At 41.1% G+C, this 20512-nt stretch overlaps 1 protein-coding gene across 18 annotated transcripts in view; it reads right to left on the reverse strand.

The window, feature by feature from the left end:
- Nucleotides 1–20512, reverse strand: part of AKAP13 (A-kinase anchoring protein 13) — a 326473-nt gene that overhangs the window by 160184 nt on the left and 145777 nt on the right. For 14 of the 18 annotated variants that reach the window (XM_070495797.1, XM_070495782.1, XM_070495794.1 and 11 more), the window contains exon 5: nucleotides 13943–14126. In XM_070495797.1, coding sequence (XP_070351898.1) covers nucleotides 13943–14126 — 184 coding nt within the window. Of the gene's footprint in view, nucleotides 1–4020; nucleotides 4113–13749; nucleotides 13866–13942; nucleotides 14127–20512 lie in introns of those variants that run through there. The other 4 variants (XM_070495811.1, XM_070495808.1, XM_070495801.1 and 1 more) reach the window with 4 other exon arrangements.

Genomic DNA, 20512 nt, shown 5'->3' on the forward strand with positions numbered 1-20512 from the left:
AGAATTACCTGGAGAGCTTTTAAAAATCCTGATGTCCAGACCACACCTCACATCAATTAAACAAAAATCTCTAGAGGTGGCCCTCAGGCATCAGTAGTTTTTAAAGCTCCCCAGGAGATTCTAACGTCTAATTAGAATGCCCATGTGATTCTAACGTGCAGCCAAGGCTGTAAAACATCACGTTAAAGGAAGCTACAGGTGCCAGTTCATTTAGAAAAGAACAGTATAGCGAAGGCTGGCAAGACTGAAACGAATAGTGGAGTTCTGAGTATCATATCCTTTGATCTAATTATACAATTCCTTGGAATTTATCCTATTGAAGTAATTTATCAGAAGCAAAAATCAATAGGTAAAAAATGAGGCTCACTAGAGCATTCATTAGTTAATTTCTGACATTATTTTTATGTGTGTGAGAGGAAGACTGGCCCTGAGCTAACATCTGTTGCCAATCTTCCTCTTTTTGCTTGAGGAAGACTGTCGCTGAGCTAACATCTGTGCCAGTCTTCCTCTATTTTATGTGGGAACCTACCATAGCATGGCTTGACAAGCGGCACTAGGTCCACATCTTGGATACAAACCTGCAAGCCCTGGGCCGCCAAAGCAGAGCATGTGAACTTAAGCACTACACTACCGGGCCAGCCCCTAATTCATGATGTTTTAAACGATAAAACTAACATTCAACATTTGGTTTAAATACTCATAATAAACAAAATATTTTAGAGGACCTCAAAAAGAATTATAAGAACCATATAAATGGATGAGTATGATAAAATAAACGCTGATTCTCCCCCCTTGCTATCTTTCCTGCTTCTGGCCCAAGTCAGAGGACAGAGACAGCACGGTGCAGGCATCACCAAGAGCTATTTCAAGGGAACAGGTAGCGATAAACTACGACACAGAAGTCTGAGCTTGGAGTCTGGCACAGTTATATTTAATTCATCCCCAGAAGAGCACTAGGCACTTCCCATAGATCCTCAGCTAAGACACAGCCCAGATCGACCAATTTCTGCTCAGTGAGGCCTTTTTTCCTTTTCAAGCCTCTCCCTTCCCGGATGACTCAGGTCACCTAAGTGCTCATGATAAGAGACATCTACTTACATACTACTTGAATTTATACTTCTATAAAGTCAGGATGATCTCTCACAGAATGTATGATCTCTGCCTATTTCATGACAGTTACTGGCTTAGTAATTATTTATTGTCCTCTGCATGTGCTTGATGTTACTCGATGAGAGTGAGAAACACAGGCAGCTGAGAATTACCGTAAGGGAGAACACTATCACTGTCGACGGAAATCAAACTCTAGGTTGGGGCAAGAGAGAGAAATGCTTACAATGTAACCTGAAACTTGGGAAGACCAACAGAACTGGATCAAGTTATTTCAAACTGCTGATGGAAAAGAGATCAAGTAGAAAAGTCCAGTATTAACCACTAGGAGAGAGAACACATCTTTAAAACGTGGAGTTTCTTTAGCTTTCTCATGGAGCAAACACACAACACAAAATCAAATGGCAACCCAATCTGTTTAACAATTTAAATAACCTAATCACAACAGAGGGAAAGGAATGCAGGTCCATTTCTTCCTGTCTTATTTCTGAAAAGCATTTGAAACTCAGTATGACAGAAAGATTAAGAGCTAAATATGAATCCATAACTCCAGTGTAATGGTGACCTTTAAAATCAGCTGATTACCAAGCTCCCAATGATGACGATTCCATGATTCTATAGACAAAGGATTTGTTCTACTTCTAGACACAGATAACTTTAATCACAATAAAGTCACCACTCTCTAAACTAGTTTTTCCAGTTCAGGAAAAAGAAAAAATTTTTGCTCACTGGTCTGAGCAGGACTCTTGTCTTCAGGCATGAAGTTCACTTGACTTTCTATCAGGTTACTGTCACTAAAATTTAGGAAAAGAACACATACTGAACAAGTCCAATACACTTCTAAGGATCTTGTGTATTTTTATACAACCCATTGCCCTGATCCAGCACTTTTCATAATTCAATTGTTGAAATGGATTCATCTTATTTAGAAGCAGTCAGACAAACAAAATAGGTCAAAATAAAGAGAGATGAATGAGGGCTAAAACACAAATTTTTTTATTCATTTCAAGCAATCTATTCCCAAGCAATTTAGTATAGTAACTTACGTGGATTAATGAGCTGAACAAAAAGCTAAAAGCAAAATGTTTCTTTAGATTACATCAAAAAAGGTACTAAGAGAAATTCTACTGAACACTCATATCTTAAAGTCATTTTCATAGTAGCACATATTCTCTAAAAGGGTATGCATATACAAAGACCTCAGAGGACATTAGCAGCATAAGTATACAGAGAATTTCAACTTACTCTGTATAAAATTAAAATGCAAATCTAAATCCTATGAAATAAGAGGAAACTGGGTAATACATGAGGCAATTACAAAAACTATTTCTCGGTAAATGAAAATATATTAGACTCTATACGAATACTTTTTCAAATGTTCACATGGGTATTTTTCCATTATTGATAAAATGTCTCCAATAGTCTGTTGAAAAGAATAACATGACAGATGGCATGTCATTGTATTAAGAACGCATTCTACCTGGAATTTGGTCTTCTCTATATTGTTCTTCAGTTCATATTTCAAGATATCTTAAAATACCACATTTCCAGAAAATGGTTTAGGTTATACATTTACTCAATCAAACAGTCCACAAATATTCATGCAGTATATACTATGTTCCTAGATGCTAAAATACAGCAATGAATAAGTAAGACAGCCAAGGTTCCTACTATACCAGAGCTTATGTTAACAGAGGGATATAATTACAGTTAAAGATAAATGCTCTAAAGAAAATAAACCAGGATGCTTATGGCAGAAAATTCCTTAGAGTAGAGATAGTGGCTTCTTCAGAAAAGTGGTCAGGAAAACCTCTGAGAAGGTATGACAACTGATGTGATCATGTGAAAAGAGCCAGCATGTGGTTTCTGGGACAGAATATGTCAGGCAAAGGGTACAGCAAGTGCAAAGATCATGAGGCAGCAACCAGCTGGCCAGTATGGCTAGGGTCAGGGTAACTGCAGAGAAAGCAACAGGAATGAGGAGAATATTATAAAATGAGGTCTGAGGGTTGTACAGGGTTCTGATCTCAGGGAGCTCTGTGAATCATGGTAGGAACTAGGATGTTATTCTGAGGGGGTGAGGACATATTAGGAGGAGAAAGCCAAAGAGGAAAAAACCAAAAGAACGAAGCTAACAATATTAACTATTAGTATAGTACCAAATGAATATTATTTACTTTTAATCCTCACAACAACTTTGAGGCAGGTATCAGTGTATTTCCATTTTTCATGTGAAGAAACTGAGGCTTAAGGGACAATTTGCCCAAGTACATAGCTAGTAAGTGAAAGGCCAGAATTGGTACCCAGACCTAATTCCAAAACTTCTGTGCCTCTTTCCACTACCCACAGTGATACCCGACCCTCTAAGAGGCTCGAACTACGACCACACTCAAATTATACAAACTGTAAGTCTGATATATTTATCAGAACGTAATCAGATACATTAGGTTTTCTGTTATCACAAATTTTACAGGATCCATAGCAAGTTTTCAACAAAGTAAGAGGCCATTCCCAGAGATGGCGTTACAGCATCCAAACTGAGCATCCATGGCTGGCCCCAGAACTCAAGCTTTATGTATGTGGGACAACAAAATTCAATAAGACCACACTGAATTTAACTAATTTCCCAGCGTTCTAGCCACTATGCAACAATCAACAACCAATTGCCCTCCACCTTCTCACCTTGTCTAGGATGTTGCAATTCAAGAAAGAGGTCAGGTGTGATGCTAACACACGCGTAAAACCGTGTCGAATCAACTGCAGAGGAAAACATTTTGCCAGTACTAACAATACTAGTCATTCAGGGGCAAGTTCAAAGATCCGTCTTGTTGAGATAGAGCGAAAAGCCAGATCACATGGCAGAGGACAGACAATAAAGATCAACAGCGCATCAGTCTGGAAGCTGATACTCACTTACGGTGGCCCAAGCACCACGAATACCGCAAGCCCATCCTGAGTCCTGGCTTCACACTACAGCTTTAAGAGCAGAGGAAACAGCCTGGTCAGCCCTCCTGGAGGGCGTGTCTGCTGAGTCCTCCTCCCACAGGAAGTGCAGCACCCAGTTCCTTATTTGAGGGTTACTGCAACATCTTCACGAAACCGCATCACCATAGCAGTGCCAAACCTCAAGGAGTCCTATAAAACCAACCACAGCTCCACTGAAACGGAAGGGGAGAGGCTAGAGGCCAAAAAAGGTGGGGAAGGGGCGGGGGCGAGGGTCGCTGACCCACCTCCAAATCTATAGGATTCCTATCTTAGGTGTTTGTAGGGAACTTGCTGCCAGACGGGTTGAGCTTGCATGCACATGCAGATTCACTAGAAACTGTAGCACAGACACTGTTAGTTTTTTTCACTTCTTTCCTTCCTCCTCCTACTCCCACTCTGCCCTTAACAACTAGCATGGGAATAGTGCAAAGGAAAGAGGGCACACAATTTGAGCAACTACTGTGTGTCAGCAATTTGTTATAAATTCTATGTCGTTAAATAATTAAAAACAGAAAAGTTTTATGAGGCAGTGGTGAGAACAAGAGCTGGGAAGTCAGAGACACTGGTTTGATTCCTTACTCCAACATGAACCCCTGTATGATCTTGGGTCAGTTACCTAAGTTTCTCTGCAGGTCCATTTCCTCATCTGTAAAATGGGAACGGTAGGTTTGTTGTGCGATCAACTGAACGCGAAAGTAAGGTGTTAGCATAGCATTTGGCCTTCCCAACGTGCTCAATAAACTATGACCATATGGTATACTACGGGGTTGGTATAATTCTAATGAACAAAAAAGAAGAGCGTTTCTTAGTATTAGACATTCAAAAAAAAGAAAGCACAGGGATCTTGCTTGTGGGATAACTGTCAGGCAACTACCCTCGCGTCACCCAACCACCATTCACTCCCAAAAAAATCTGAGAGGAAAATGGGGCTCTATGCCCTGCCATTTCAAGGGATAGCGTTACAGCTGTGGGGTGAGGTTGACCAGGAACAAATGTCAGAAACTGGATGGTGCAAAGAGATGTCATATTCACACTAAGTTGAGTGATCAGCTTATTTCCAGTGAATTTTCTTTCCTAGCTCTCCAAATAAAGGGACGCGCGACGTTTCTAAGAACTTTACAGGCATGTTCTCATTTAATCCGAACAGATCTATGAAGTACATGTTAGGAATCAACAACCAAGTAGCTTGATCCTATCAATAAATGTTTAAACGTCAGTCGAGTATCAACTTGATTTAACTTTGTTTTTACTTCTCCTGTGAATGTTGGTATGTTAGATATTGATGCATATATAACTAATATCATGGTAGGATATTAAAAATTATTTTTTCAAGATCTGGAAGACAGTGCAGTAAGGCAAGACTAGAAAATACAGAACTTTGGCTATCAGAGCACCAAAGTATTCCAGAAGTCATGGAACCACTGAGTCAGAGAGGCCAAGTAGCCCCTCAGAGTGAAAAGCAAGAGAGGAAAATGGCCATTTTATAGATGAGGAAACTGAGGCTCACAGATGATAAACAACAGGGGTGTACCCAAGTTCAGCTTGGCCATTTTTAAGCTCAAGTAGTTGGATGCCTACAAAACACGTATGTGATCAGCGACCAGGTGATGGCACAGGTTACCATCACGCCAGGGAAGCCACATCACCAATACAAGAAAAACTGCTAGAATAAGGAGTCTTCTGTAAGTATGCTCTACGTAATCCAAAGGGCAGATCTGCTTTTGCTTTCTATGCAGAAATTCTATTCGGCAGTGAAAGCATAAGTGTGTATTTATTATAAGAGTAAAATGAGACAATAATTAGTGATTGTGAAAACTTAATGCTATGTACAAAAACAATTAAGAGTTTTCAAGCAGTTAAATTAATAGAGACATAAGTCAACAGTTAGTAAGAAATTAAGAGAAAGTGCACTGGCTAGATAACTTTAGGAAGAACATTTTATCTTTCTTGAGCCAACAAAGTTTATAAAAATTTAAATGATACACGAAGAATAACATATCAGATTACATAAAAACTCTAAATTTGATTAACTTTTTGTTAATTACCATTCATCAACATTAAACATTAAATAGAATTTTTAAAAATTGTATATATCTCATTCCATTTAGGCCATGTGTCTCTCACGGGAAAATTCTACTTGTAAATTATTCACATTTTATAAAAAACAAATTAAAAGCTGAATGTCAACACTGCCACCTCCAAATTTTATGAGAAGGGAAAAACAGCCAAAATCACGGAGAACAACTATGATACATCATCCTCAATCCAGGTACAAACCCACGAAGAAATGTGTTAGAAAAAATGAGGTATCCCAAACACATTCTTTATAATTGAAGGTCAAAACAGAATTTATTAAGAATACAATTCCTTATAGTTATAAGTATATCTGGATCCAACATTTGAACAAAATCTTGTCGCAAAATGACTGTTTTACAATGCTTACCAATTTCAGCAGCTAAAGCATTTTTGAGATTCATTAAGAATCCTAAGTACAAAATCCTTCTAGGAACATATTCCTGAAAAACTTTCCTGAATTATAATTTTCTGAAGCCCAACTCGTTATATCACTAATGTGCCAGCAGAAAACGAGTGTGCTGTTTACCAAACCAAGAGCAATCTAGAAGCTGGTAACGCTGAGAAATTATCGTTCTTCCACTATAGGGTCAAACTTTTGAAACCGAACTATTAAATTTTAATAACCATATAGTATTAGTTATATTTTATACTAGTTCATATTTACTCTTGTATCACACGACTTCATTCTATGCTGGTGATGTTCAGCTTTGGTAAATATTGATTTTAGCCGAAATGTTTATTCAATATGCCTATTTTTTCCTTGCTTAAGAATAACTTTTACTTCTGTTAATAATAATTGCATGTAAAATTTTCAAGTCATTCTATTGGTATGCCTTTAAGGAAACTTCAAAATTGATCAAATAAAAATAACGTGTAACAACTACTAATGGATTGTGTTTTCTAGAGGGTGGAAGATCCAACAGATCCTTCATTTTCTCTCATACGCCTACCAAGTCGTAGACTAGTTCATGCACTCTTCCACTTATGTCTATAGTGAAGTCAGAAATATTTGCAGAAATCACATAATGTTGCCATAGAGAATTTGTCAACCACAGGTTAAGTGTGTAACTTCACAACTCTGAAGAAAAACTCTGAGGCCTGAATGTTACAGAGCAGCAAGAACAAACATCGGCTGGGGCAATTTGCATGCACACGGCAGGGAGAGAAAAGAAGTGTACAGAAGGAAACACAAGACATACGAAATGACTTTGCTATTACAACCAACTTCCAACACCAATCCATCTTCTTAGAAAGTCCAAGGCGGCCTAGGAGTCCATGGGTTCTGGAGTTACAACCTGGCTCAAATTACCGCTCTGTTACTCACCAGCTATGGCGATCGCCTTGTGAAATAAGAATAATTTGCCCACCCCCAAAGGGTTGGGGAGAGGACAAAATATACGAGAATTTACATAAAAGGCCTAGCACAAATACAATAAGTGGTAACTAACGTTATTGTTATATAAATATAAATATCCTCAGAAAGTGCATTTTACAGTTTTCCAGCATGTTGCCAGATAGGGCAATCCCGAGATTACTATTTGAATGGATTAAAAAAAGAAAAGCCAAAATTCTTAAACTGCTCCACTTGAAAATTTACCAAATAAGAGAAAAAAGCCATTGAAAAGCAGATCTATGAATTATCATAATCAAATTAGTTTGGTTAAAAGCTGGACAATGTTACCAAATATGCCTCCCCACAAAATCCTATCAGTAAAGTTTTAAAAAACCCTAAAGACAGGCTTGTGAATAACAGCAACTTACTAACTATACAGCCTTGGGCAAGCTATTTAGCTTCTCTGGGTCTATTTTCTCACCTGTAGAAGAATGCTGACTGTTTAAATACACCTTAGATGGTGGCTGGGGGTTTTAAATGAGAACACATGTAAAGCACCAACGCAGCAGGTATTCAACATTCAATAAATATCAGTGCCCTCCCTCCCTCCCTCCTCTTTCTAGTTTCCATTCAGTTCTATCACCCTATCTTTACCAAAACACAAAAACCCAGATCACACTGTGAGGAAGGAGGATGGACAGAAGGGAGGAAGGGAGGACACAGGACTTAGGTCAGAGGAATGTAAATTAAAAAAAAAAAAAAAATCCCACTCTCTGGCTACTTTTTTAATTTTTTTAATTTTTTTGGTGAGGAAGATTGGCCCTGAGCTAACACTTACTGCCAATCCTCATCTTTTTGCTTGAGGAAGACTGGCCCTGAGCTAACACCTGTGCTGGTCTTCCCCTATTTTTTAAGTGGGACACCACCATGGCATGGCTGACAAGTGGTGTAGGCCTGCACCTAGGGTCCAAACCTGTGAACTCAGGCCACTGAAGTGGAGCGCACTGAACTTAACCACGACACCACTGGGCCACGCTCTCTGGCTACGATTCTGAAGGTAACTTTCTATGTTTGTTTCATCCTTTCCCCTCCTAAGCAAAAGCAAAGGCTCCCAACTTGTTTTGCACCAGATAGGCTAGAGGGCCCACTTGTTAAGCACCTGAAGAGGACTCTAAAAGGCAATCACTGTCAACAGAACAGATTGCTCAACAGCACTTGGTTCCGTTGTGAAATATGTACACTTGACTAGGTCCTCCACCACTCGACCCTGAACCCAGGTTTCAAGTGAAAGTGTGTCCAAAGAAAGACGTGAGAACCCACAGACAAACTCTTTGAGAGGGGCCAGTACCACCCACGACAACAATAAACCACGACTGAGATAGCGTCTGCCAGGCCGGGTCTGCGCTCTGCAAGGCACATCTGCCCTCTCAACCTGCACGGACCGCTGCACTCGAGCCCGGGCCTCTGGCTCTGTACTTGGCAGCCTTGTGACTTCAGGCAACTCACTTCACCTCTCCAGCCTCAGTTTCCTCAGTTACAAAATAGGGAAAATAACACCTATCCTACCACTCACTAGGCTGTCGTGAGAATCAACATAAAAGGACAGCTTGACAGTAAACCAACGATACTTTCAAGCCATATGACGGGTAACATAAACGTAAAGTTACTACACTGAGGATCCTGCTGTCCTCAGGAAAGGAGAAGCTAGGACTAAATGGAAAGCCTGCAATCTTTTCCTAAGTGCTGTTCACCCCGTGACCCAGTGGCCTCTCTTTCATCCTGTCAAATTTTTGTAGAGGGAAGAATATGGGCCCCATATTCCACAGATGGGTGTGCAACAGCAGCTCTACCCCTTTCTATAAAGCCTCGGGTTAGTTACTTTAGTTCACTGAGCCTCTATATTTCATCTGTGAAACACAGATAATGCCTATTTCAAAAAGGTTGTCACAAGGTTGAAATGAAATATTATCTGTAACATACCAATCATGACTTCTAGTGCCTCGTAGGCATTCAATAAATAAAGATTTATTGAACTGATCCTAAAAATAAGATGAAGTTATGAGAACAAATACTTTTAAACTCACGCTTAGGGCAAATGAAATATTTCAGCACTTTTATGTCAACACTCTAGAGTTGAAATTTTTAGAAGAAATACTCTTCCTGTAAGGGCAGGCAGCATTGTAAATGACTCCTTATCAATCTGGAGTTTCATCAGCCCAGAGGCACAGACATCCCAGCGTGTAGCCGAGAGCCAAACTCATTTTTTTTAAAGTGTTATCTATTACACTAGGGAACAATTTCAGACATCCAAATGCTGCCTGAAAAGACTTCAAGATTTTGGCAAAATTTCCCTAATGTATGAAAAATGGGTACAGGCCTAGAAAGAAAGGAAAATTAAGGAAAGGACAAAAATAGGTAACATTTACGTCAGTCACTGTGTTATGCCCTCTACGTGCATTCTTCCTTTTCTTTCTCAAAGCAATCCACACTGATGATAGTCTTCCCGCGTCATGAATAGGGCACTGAGGCTTGGAGAGGTGACACTAATGACCCAAGATCATACAGCTTCACAGACAGACCATGGATTCAAAACTAGCCTGCTTCACCACAGTTCTCCAACCTCTCTACTACTAATTCACAGAGATCTACAATAAGTGCAACAAAAGATACTCTAGGTAGGCCAATCAACTGGATTTGAGCTTCACTGATCTGTGAACATCATGTTCCTGATTTTAGGACTATAAAAGAAACGTCCCCATAGGGCACCCTAGAATTTAACAAAGTATCTGCACAAACCTCGCTTGGTTCTAACACCCTGGTGACGCAGGCAGACTAGGTGTAATTCTTCAGAGATCAGATACATGAGACTCAGAGCAGGTAAGCAACCATTCCCAAGTCACACGGGCAACAAAGTGGGGAAGCTTAGATTTTAATTAAGCTCTTCATCCCTAAGCAATTCCACCACACTATACCATCTCGCTTCAAGCTGAAATATTTATAGCCACTATATTTGCTCCAAGAAATAAACACAAAGTGTGTGACAAACCCTGATTGTTAACACTATATGTGTCACGCACTTGGTTTTCATTCCAGGAGACAGACATTATCATCATTTTTTTAAATCAGATAAAGAAATTGAGGCCTAAGAGGGGAAAGTTTCTTGATGCATCCAAAGTAATACAGCTAAAAATGGCAGAGCCAAAATGAAAACTTAGGTGTGAGTCCAGAGGTCACACACTTAACCATTATATGGAGCTGCCTCTTAGTCTCCACTCTCTCCCTCCCCCAAATGAGTGAGCCAGGTCCCAAGATTTCTCATTTGTCCCGTGTGAGTGAGATACCAGACAGCATCTGGCTCTAGCATTATGCTATTAGATGCCTCCTATGCAACACTCATCTAATGCCATCACTTCCCAGCACTCACTCAACTAAGAGCCTCAAGGCTTGGGTTCTCCTCCTTCTGCCCCCATCACTAATTAGGGGACCTTGGGGGGGTGTGTTCAACCTACTCCTCTTCAGCACGGGGGAGACAGCTGTGACTCGACTTTCCAGGAGCAGGCCGAGGTGTTCTGAGTACTCTTCTAGGGGCGAGATGTCTCAGGCAAGACTGGTGACATTTCGTTTAAGGTGAATTTTCAGATCACAAATACACCCATATTCATAACATAAAATCAAAATATAAATATAAAGCAAAAGTGCAATGAGTCAATAAAACCCCTCCCTTCTGTCACTGGACTAAGGGGAAACTTAACAATAACGAGTTCCAGAAAAGGGAAACTGTCAAAAAGAAAAGGTCCTGAATAGTTACTACTGTTGGTGGGATTTAATGTCAATTTCAAGAGTTCTCTAAAGACCTGGGTCTTACTTAGGGAATCCTTCTACCTCCAAGTACAGCAAAATCAGTTTTCACAAGGAAGTGACACAGTTTATCAAAATAAGACTTGGACACACAAAAACAAAAAGAAACGGGACCCTAATCAATGCAGTAGTGCCTCCCCGCAACCCCCCGTCCCGCAAAAAAAAAAACAGCAAACAAAACAAGCAGCAAGGAATTACAACAAGAAATTTATTTTGGGACAGAGATAAAAGGAGTTAAATAAACTTGACTTTTCAGTTAAGACTGGAATGTAAACAGTTATTCAATGAATGTAAAATGTATATAATGTACTTCAATTTCATGTTAATTGAAAAGAGAGGCTAAAAGAGACAGGCCTATTTGGAAAAATTTAATTTAAAAAGGGGGAGGGGTAAAAACTTTTAGTAACAAGTTTATTAAAGATTTTAGTAAACTATTAGAAAAGTACCATCCTATGGTGGAACAACTCATAACTGTCCACAAACCTCTTTGTGAATTTCACAAGCCAAACGCTTTACTCAGAAACACATGTGCACAAACACATGGGCATAAGCTGCAATTTCAAAGCAGGCAGACCCCATGAAGTCAACTCTTGGGTCCCTTGCTCGGAATCCTAGGAGTGGAAGGAGCTCTGGACAGCCTCGTAGGAGATTTGGTTTCTAGTGTCTGGCCCTGCCATCTTGTCACCCTAACCCAGTCACCTTGCCTCCTGGATCTCAGTTGCCTCATCTGTTAAAAATGATCTTTCCTGACTCGTGATGGTTGAAATTCGGGCAAAGTCTACTAATACCACAGTAAGATCGAGGGATTTAGGAAAATCACATCCTTACTTTGTTTTAAATTGCTAATTATGACTCAGAGCTCTTTTTCTAGGTTGCAGAACAAGAACAGCCAGAAGAATCCAAGTGCAGGGCCGGATCTGCAGCAAACTGGCCTGCTCTCCTCTGCACTCCTCCATCTGAAGACTCTTCAAGCTGGCTTTCCCTCACTACTGCCTTCAAAAGGAGGTAAGTGGCTTCCCCACGTGGAACAGAGGTAGTACTATGAAGCAAGCCAAAAAATCTTCTCCAAGAACAAACACTCTAGTTTCCTTAAAGCTGTGCTGCAATAGCAGTCTTGTGACATCCTCGACCAAGCATATAATGAAGCTGTTGTAATCACTTTATTTCCCCATTTGGATGGCAGTCCTTAACCAACTCTGCTTCCCAGCAAAAACTCGGAGATCAAATTTAGAGGAACTGCATTTGAATTTCACAGGTTATATCGGTTAAGTGTTTGAATTTCTGGGACCAGGCCTTTCTTCCTACGGCCATGAGGCAAACAGCAGAAGGAATCCAACCACCAGCCAGATGGGAAGTGCGAAGGAATGGACAATATAGCTCTCTGGAATACCGTCAGAAGGGAGCTCAAGTATCCGAAACTCATTTCAGAGGCAGGGCGCCCCTCCTACTGCCATTGTACCTGAAGCACTCATCAGGAAGCTTTCTGCAAAGAACCTTCTGTCTGGCTTGACTGGGAAAGCCATAAGCTTGGCAGGTAAAGCAAAAAACAAGCCACCTGTTTATATAACAGTAAGCAGCATTACATTCCGAGATCTCTTCCTGGTCTCCGTCCCCCGCCCCAGCTAACAATGATACAAAAATAAATGCAACTAAATTAAGTCTAACACGAGAAAAATCTTGGAGAATTTGGGAATATCGACAGTTTACAAGGGCCCCTCAACTGCTAAAGAACACAGATCCAATGGGGTTTATTCTTGTTCAGATTATCTGACGGAAAAGACGATGATGAACATAAAATAATAAAAAATATATTAAACAAGAGAAACTGTACTTGGAATTTCTGCCTTTTATAAATATTCCAACGAAAAATGTTGGCTGTTGTAACGCATTTATTTCTCTACTTATACAAGAAAAGAGAACTCTTCAAATGTTTTTTGACTAACAACCTTCCTTCAAAGGACTCTCTCAAGAGTCAGAAAGTTTAACAATTGAACCCACAGACACACAGACAGGATATCCTACCACGCGTTTCCAATACAACTCAGTTGCTTTTCACTGCTACTCATATGAAGAGCCCATTGCTGTCAATTGTATTCACAGAAATTACATTCAAACCAAAACTCAGTGGTTTAGCCTATTTTCCATATGCAGTTATTATGTTAATAAAGTATTCATTTCTAATTAACTAATTGAAGTCTTAAAGTTATAGCAGAAAAAATACATGACACAGAAAAACTGTTTCCTCTTGTATTAAACTGGGATAAACTGGATACACTGGTAATGGAATGCTACCCCCACGGACGAGACTTCCTCTGAGTTTTCAGTAAAATATGAGGCAAGAAGCAGTGAAGGCAGGGAGGCAGAGGAGAGAAGATGGCAATACGACTTACGTTCATTCTCTCAGACAATGAAGTGGTGAGCAGGAGCAAGCTGGTTATAAACCTCCAGAAGAAGGCAAGGCAGAGCTGAGGTTTTAAGTCACTTCACGGCACACTCACACTGAGATGCCGAGTGGGCGGGACTACTCGAATCAGGGGGTGGGGCTGGTGGTGAGAAGAGGGAACCGGGAGAAGGAGCACTTACTCGGTTAGAAGCTGATGCAGCTGGTGATAACCCCTCTCCAAGGCCAAGCTCACAGGGGTCGCTCCTTCCTGGTTGTGGATGCTGAGAGCTCCGCGGCCACCTGGCTTCTGCAACAGGAACCACGTCAACCTCAGCAGGCCCAGCCGCACAGCAAAATGCATCAATGTCTCCCGGGGCCCACCGTCTGTAAACGGGGGAGAAATGAAAACAAGTGAGGAGAATGTGAAATCAAACAACAAACAAAAAGACAACTTAGGTAAGCACCACTCCCTCTAAGTACCTAAGATCCTAAAGTTTAGCCACAATATACAACATGAACAATTTTATTGTGGTCAGGTATCATCAGCTCTCAAGCAAAGACAAAATAAAGCTAGAAAAAGTACAAGCAGCAAAATCTCCAATAGGAGACAGTCCCACAAAAGAGAATCAAGCCATTTCTATATTCTGATTTAATACATTTATATAGGCAGATTTATACAGGTGGCTCCACACACATATTCTCCTTAAAAGAAAAACATTGAAGTGAATGCAGCCTCACAACACGGGGATCCAAGCGGAATAGTTGTTGGGACTTAGATGGGTGTATCATAAAGGGTATAATTACTTAAAAAAAAAATAACACCCAGACAGGAGTTGGCTAGTTAAACACTCAAAACAGGTTTTGCTTGTTAAGTACACACAGGTTTTTTATTCTCCCACATTAAGGACAAATCAAATTGCTGGCACTGCCAGCATTTTTTTGGTGGTTGTTTAGTGAAAGAAACGCATCTCCCAGTCTAATAAGAAAGGCCAACTCTAAGATAATATAGTAATAACTTCAGAAAGAAAAACACGTGCTTGGGCTTATTTCACTTGGAGTGAAGGCTCCTTCTTGGTATCATGAGTCATTCTGAAAGTGCTGGAATGAGGAAGGGCTTTGGAGTCAGATAAATCTGGGTTCAAACTTGCCATTTACCATCTGTGTGACCGGGCATACTCCATTTAACCTCTCTGAGCCTCCCCTTCCTCATCCCTAGAGTGGGGTACTACCACTTCACTCCCAGGGTTGCAGTAACAAACGAGAGGAGGCAGGTGAAACACTAGTAAGCTGACTGGCTCTGGTAGGTACTCACTCCATACCAGGGTCCTCCTCTCTCTGCTCTCTGTCCTCCTGTACTTCATATTACACTCTAGGTTCACAAGCAGCATCTTCCCTCTTCCTGAGCATCCTCTTGTGCCCACTCTGTGACAATAGGAGCTAAAGTCGCTGCAGGGCTGCAGCATACAGGCCCACAGGCTGTGCATTACTCAATGCCAGGGAGCACCACTCCAAGACTGGAATGCGAACGGTGCCCTGGAGGGGTGCCTGCCTTCTTCCTCTCAGCTTAGTTAACACCTCTCATTCTCCACAGCTTCCCTCAGGTCTCGACTTCTTCACTGAGCATTCGCAGGCTTCTTGGGCCCGTGTTTTCTCCTTCCACTGAAGGCCTCAGTGCTTCTATATATGTGAACAGCACAGTGAGAATGAACACGTCTTTGAACCTGTGATTTTACACTGAACTGCATTGTTTTCTAATGTCACACGTGCGTTAGTCCAGTCTCCCTACTACTGCCAAGGTAAATTTCCTTGGAAGCAAAAGCTACCTTTCATATTTACATTTTCCATAAGAACTTTGCATACTGACTAATCTGCATTTATAGGGTGTTCAGCAGAGACACATGGCTGGAAAGAAATCAACACCCTAAAAGAAACCATTGCACGTGCAGCTACAAATTTTAATAATGGACACCTCCGAGCAGGTGGCAAGGCCTGACAAAAGGAGAGAAAGAGCCTTCTGAAAAGATCGAGTATCATGACCTGACTCTGCCTTCAGTGTTCACAAGCGAGCTGACATCCTCACCAAGAACAGCACAGCTGGCAAGGCACTCATCAGGAACCAGGTGATACCTTAGAGACTGGCTAATTCCGCCCTTGCTAGGCGACACCTCCAAAAAGTCGTTTTCTCTCCGCCCCCACCCCTTCTGATCCCTTATTGGCTCAGAGTCAGCTCAGCATTTACAAGCAGAGTTCCAACAACAAGGCCATACACCTGCTCAACGCTGGCAGCCCGATTCTGGCACCTGTGTCCTCCCTGAATCTGTCTCAAGTCCTCAACAGCAGGAGCCACATCTGCTTTGAGGTCGCCCCGTTCCTGCAATCAGCAGATTATAAGGAAAATAATACATGGTGGGGACCTGCTAAGTGCCATGTACTGGGCTAAGTAGTTTGTATTAACTTTTTGCATTCTCACAATAACCCTACGATGTCTCATTATCCTCATTTTTAAGACAAGTTAATAATGTGCCCACAGCAAGATCTGAAAATTCTTCTGTCTTGAGCCTAGAAACCATACCCCCTCCACTGCTGCACCCTGTCTCTTTATGTAAAAGTCAAGCAATCATGCAAGCAAGCTAAGTTGTGGATAAAAAATGTCTTTTAATGTTTTCTTCCAATAATAAAAATTTTTACACAACATGTCCTCCATTACTGCTTTTGTTCCTTTTGTCTCAGTTTAAACTCCAGAGCACCTACAATTTAGGATCAGTCTGTTCTCTACTCTAGTGCTTTTTTTTTTCCCTCTCATGAGTCTGTCTTTTTCCTCTGTATTCTGAGAGTTACTCAACTGGGTTTTTCAGATCACTAACTGCATTTCCTATGATGTCAATTGGGTCCTTTGTCCCCAATTTGAATTTAATTATGCTGTGGGATTCTGGAAGTCCTTGCATCATTTCAGCCAACTCCCTTTCCATCTTTGTCCTCTTTGTGACGGCTTTTTTGCAGATGTAATTAAAGGCCCTAATCAGCTGATTTAATAAGGAAGATTACGCTGGACAATGTGGGTAGGCCTAAGTGAATCAGCTGGAAGGCTTTAAAAGCAAGGCTCGGGTCTCCGCTGGAGAGAGAAGAAATGCCGCCTGTGGAGGACAGCTTCCGCCTGCGCTTGGGAGCCCCATCCTGCTCAGGGTCTCCCCTTTCTGTCTGTCTGGGGACGCCAGCTCTGTTTGGCTCATGCTGGTGGGTTTCAGCCTGTCCATGATCCTCTCTTCTGGTCTTGCCCTAAGAATTTTGCACTTGCTTAGCCACCCCAACAATTGTGTAAGCCCCCCATAATAAATCTTAATACATATTTCTCCTACTGGTTCTGATTCTCTGGTTGAACCTTGACTGATATACTCATTAAACCTATTTTTCTCCTTGTTGCTTCCTATTCTAATTTCATAAGAGGTCTGACTTCTTCGATCCTTTAAAGGACAAATGGAGAATCTAAATTTTTCTTTGGTTTCTTAAAGAAAACTATTCTCAAAGAGTCTTCTGTCTGAACACCCATGATACTTTTCCATTTCCTTTATGTTATTATGTTATTTCATTGGCCATGCTGCTTAGTTGGTTTTCCTGTTTAACCATAGTCAACTGGAAAAATGCTTCCACCCAGAGAAGGTAGTAGAAAATGTCTCAAGTCCTGCTTGCTATCTCCTTACATGTTGGAAGTACCTCTCCCATACACATTCCTTCAGAGCTACAGAGAAAACTGATGCCAGCCTGGTGGGCACACAACCATGATGAGTATGTTAGCTGGCTGTATCTTTTCAAATTGTCAACTGTCCGACTAAGCAAAGCCTTCTACGTTCTGTGAACAATCCAGTAATCAAAGACCACGTGTACTTTTCCTACCCTATCAAGCTACCCACAGGCTCTGTTCACAGTACTCTATGAAGCTATATCACGAGACTCCAAAATCACCATTCTTTCTCCCATTCTGTACTGCCTCTTAAACAAACCTGCAGTCCCACACGATGCAGGGATCCTCGCACCCCACAGGGAAGGAAAACAACAGGCCTGTGTGAAAAACAGGCTTTTGGAAACAATGACGCTTGTAACCTTGTGACAGAATCAAGGTTTGAGAGGCAACAAAACCTTTTGGAGCTAAAGAGCTGCCATTACCAGGAACTGCTTGTCTTGGAGTCAAAACATATTAATCCTCTGCCAAAAAAAAAATTCCTTAGCGGTCTTTCTATATTATTTTCTTTTTTAGTAGCTATGATAGCTGAAAAAATACACAAACACTAGTGAGTGTAGCTAAGGAAGAACTTCCACGGAAAGCTATCACACACTCGGGAAGGGGAGTGGGAACTAAAACACCACATGAGTACGCCTGAGGTTCTACTCAGCAACAGCAGATACACAGAACCGAGAACGGACAGGCTGTTTCCAGTGCAGTCTTTCTTAAACCCGTCTTATCCTTCTCTCCACCCAAATTTCTCTTTGTGGGGAGGATTCCCGCCCCCAAAGATGATTATATCTTCTTTTCCTTTAGTTACACAATACCATGACTAAGTAAGAATGAAGACTTCCCCAGCACGTCTCTCCTCCTGCTTGCTTCAGATCAAGTTTTCGATGGGCCCTCCCTCTGTCACCCGAGAGCTATGCTGATCGCTACTGCACAAGGGTCCTCCAGGGGAAAACCATCTTAATTCACCATCTCATTAACCACTGAGGCATGAAGAGCTGAGACAACTAAGCGGGACTTGGTAACTCAGAGGGAAGAGATCTTACCCCACTATTCACTCCCCACCCAGATGAATCCTTACTACTTGCATCTAAGGCAGAACTGAGCAGAAAGCACAGTGCAGAGGCTGCTTGATGTAATGAGGGATTAAAGAACACTTGGAAGAACTGAAATGGACAAACTCCCTCTTGATCACGTTTAAAGTGAGGATTAACTTCAGAAATAAGTAAAAGCAAAAGAAAAACAGCCTCCTCCTGCTTCCAAGAGCCTTTCCTTTGAGTGCTGTCCTGTTTCATCCCGCCACAGGACGCGTTACTTTCCCTCCTCATAGCTCATCAATGCTTTGTCTCTAAGAGGTTACTGGATATTGGTCATGGTATAGAAGCTATATGAATAGCTTGCAAACTAGCACACACTATCCGGATACATTTTCCTCCATTTTATAGATGAAGAAATTGAGAAACTGAAACAGCATTTTGCAAGAACTCCTGCAATGAAGCCAGGATACAAAAACACTGAAAGCCTCTGCTCTGTCCATTTTACATTGGCAAATTAAGTCAACAGCCCTTAACTTCACGTTCACGCCTGCAGTTCAGGGAGACCACGCATCCCTGACATCATATGTACATTTCTGCAGGTAGGCACCTATATGTCTATTTTTCCTGAGGAGAAATCTGAGCTATTTTCAAAGGAGTCACTGACCTGGAAAAAGTTAAAAGGCACTGCATCTAAACAATTAAAGAGTGGGAGAATTAACCATAAATTCACAGGACTCCTTTGTCCAAGTATTAGGCTGAACACCTGTAAACATCCCACCTTTCAAAAGCAAGTAGTCCTCTTACATAACAAGGTGCCTATTTACCTGCATCACGATCCCAGGCAACAAGCTGACTTCATACCTTCTTCCCTCAAATTCCTTTAAAAAAGTGTCTGATGTGCAACTTACTGATGTGAGCAGAATGTTCCTTTACATTCATCCCTCAGCAGCAAGCAGGCACCTGTTAACTGATGCTACTCTGCATTTATAGATTCTACCCCTCAATTCGTTGAACAATCCAACCTGCAGAATGTGAATCCAGCACTTGAAATCAGATTCTTGATCCCAGTTGCTGCCTTGAAGGCAGGTCTGTCAAGTCCCTTGCAAGCATTTCACCTTGCAAAGTATACACCAAGCTTGTTCAATTTCGTTTGTTCTTTTAATCATTTATAATTTATGTATAATAAAATTCACTTTTGGGGGGTCTACAGTCCTACTGAACACACATAGACTCTTATAACCACCACCACCAAGATAAAAAACCATCCCAACACCCAAAGAATTCCCTCATGGTACCCCTTTGCAGTCAGACCTTTCCTAGCCCGTGGCAACTACTGATCTATTTTCAGCTCCTATAATTTTGCCTTTTCCAAAATATCATATAAATGGAATCATACAATAGACTACCTTTGGAAACTGACTTCTTTTACTAAGCATGATGCATTTGAAATGTAGCCAAGTTGCTGCACGTGTCAATAGCTTGTTCCTTTTTTATTGCTGTGTAGTAGTCCACTGTGTAGATGTACCACAGTTTATATATTCACCCAGTGAGGGAGATCTGGGTTATTTCCAGTTTCCAGTGATTATAAATAATGCTGCTATAGGCACATGTGTGCAAAGATTTTTTTTTGAGTAAACATAAGTTTTCATTTCTCTAGGATAAACAGCCAAAAGTGGGATTACTGGGTCATACAGTAAATGTACATTTAACTTTATAAGAAACTGTCAAACTGTTTTCTAGATTGGCTATAGTTTTGCGTTCCCACCAGCAATATATGAGATGATGTTCTGCATCCTTGCCAGCACTTGGTATTTTTAACTTTAGGCTATCCTAATAGGTCTGTAGTGGTACCTTACTGTGGTTTTAACGCATTTCCCTAAGTCTACAAATTTGATCTAGCCTTTGCTAGCACTGCTTGAGAAATTTCATACAACGGAAACTTAAGAAACACATGGAAAGTTCACAGAAATATTAAAGCTGGCCAGTTCCCTATTAAAGACAAGGAA

Source organism: Equus asinus, chromosome 2 (genome assembly GCF_041296235.1).
Source record: "Equus asinus isolate D_3611 breed Donkey chromosome 2, EquAss-T2T_v2, whole genome shotgun sequence".
Taxonomy (NCBI): domain Eukaryota; kingdom Metazoa; phylum Chordata; class Mammalia; order Perissodactyla; family Equidae; genus Equus; species Equus asinus.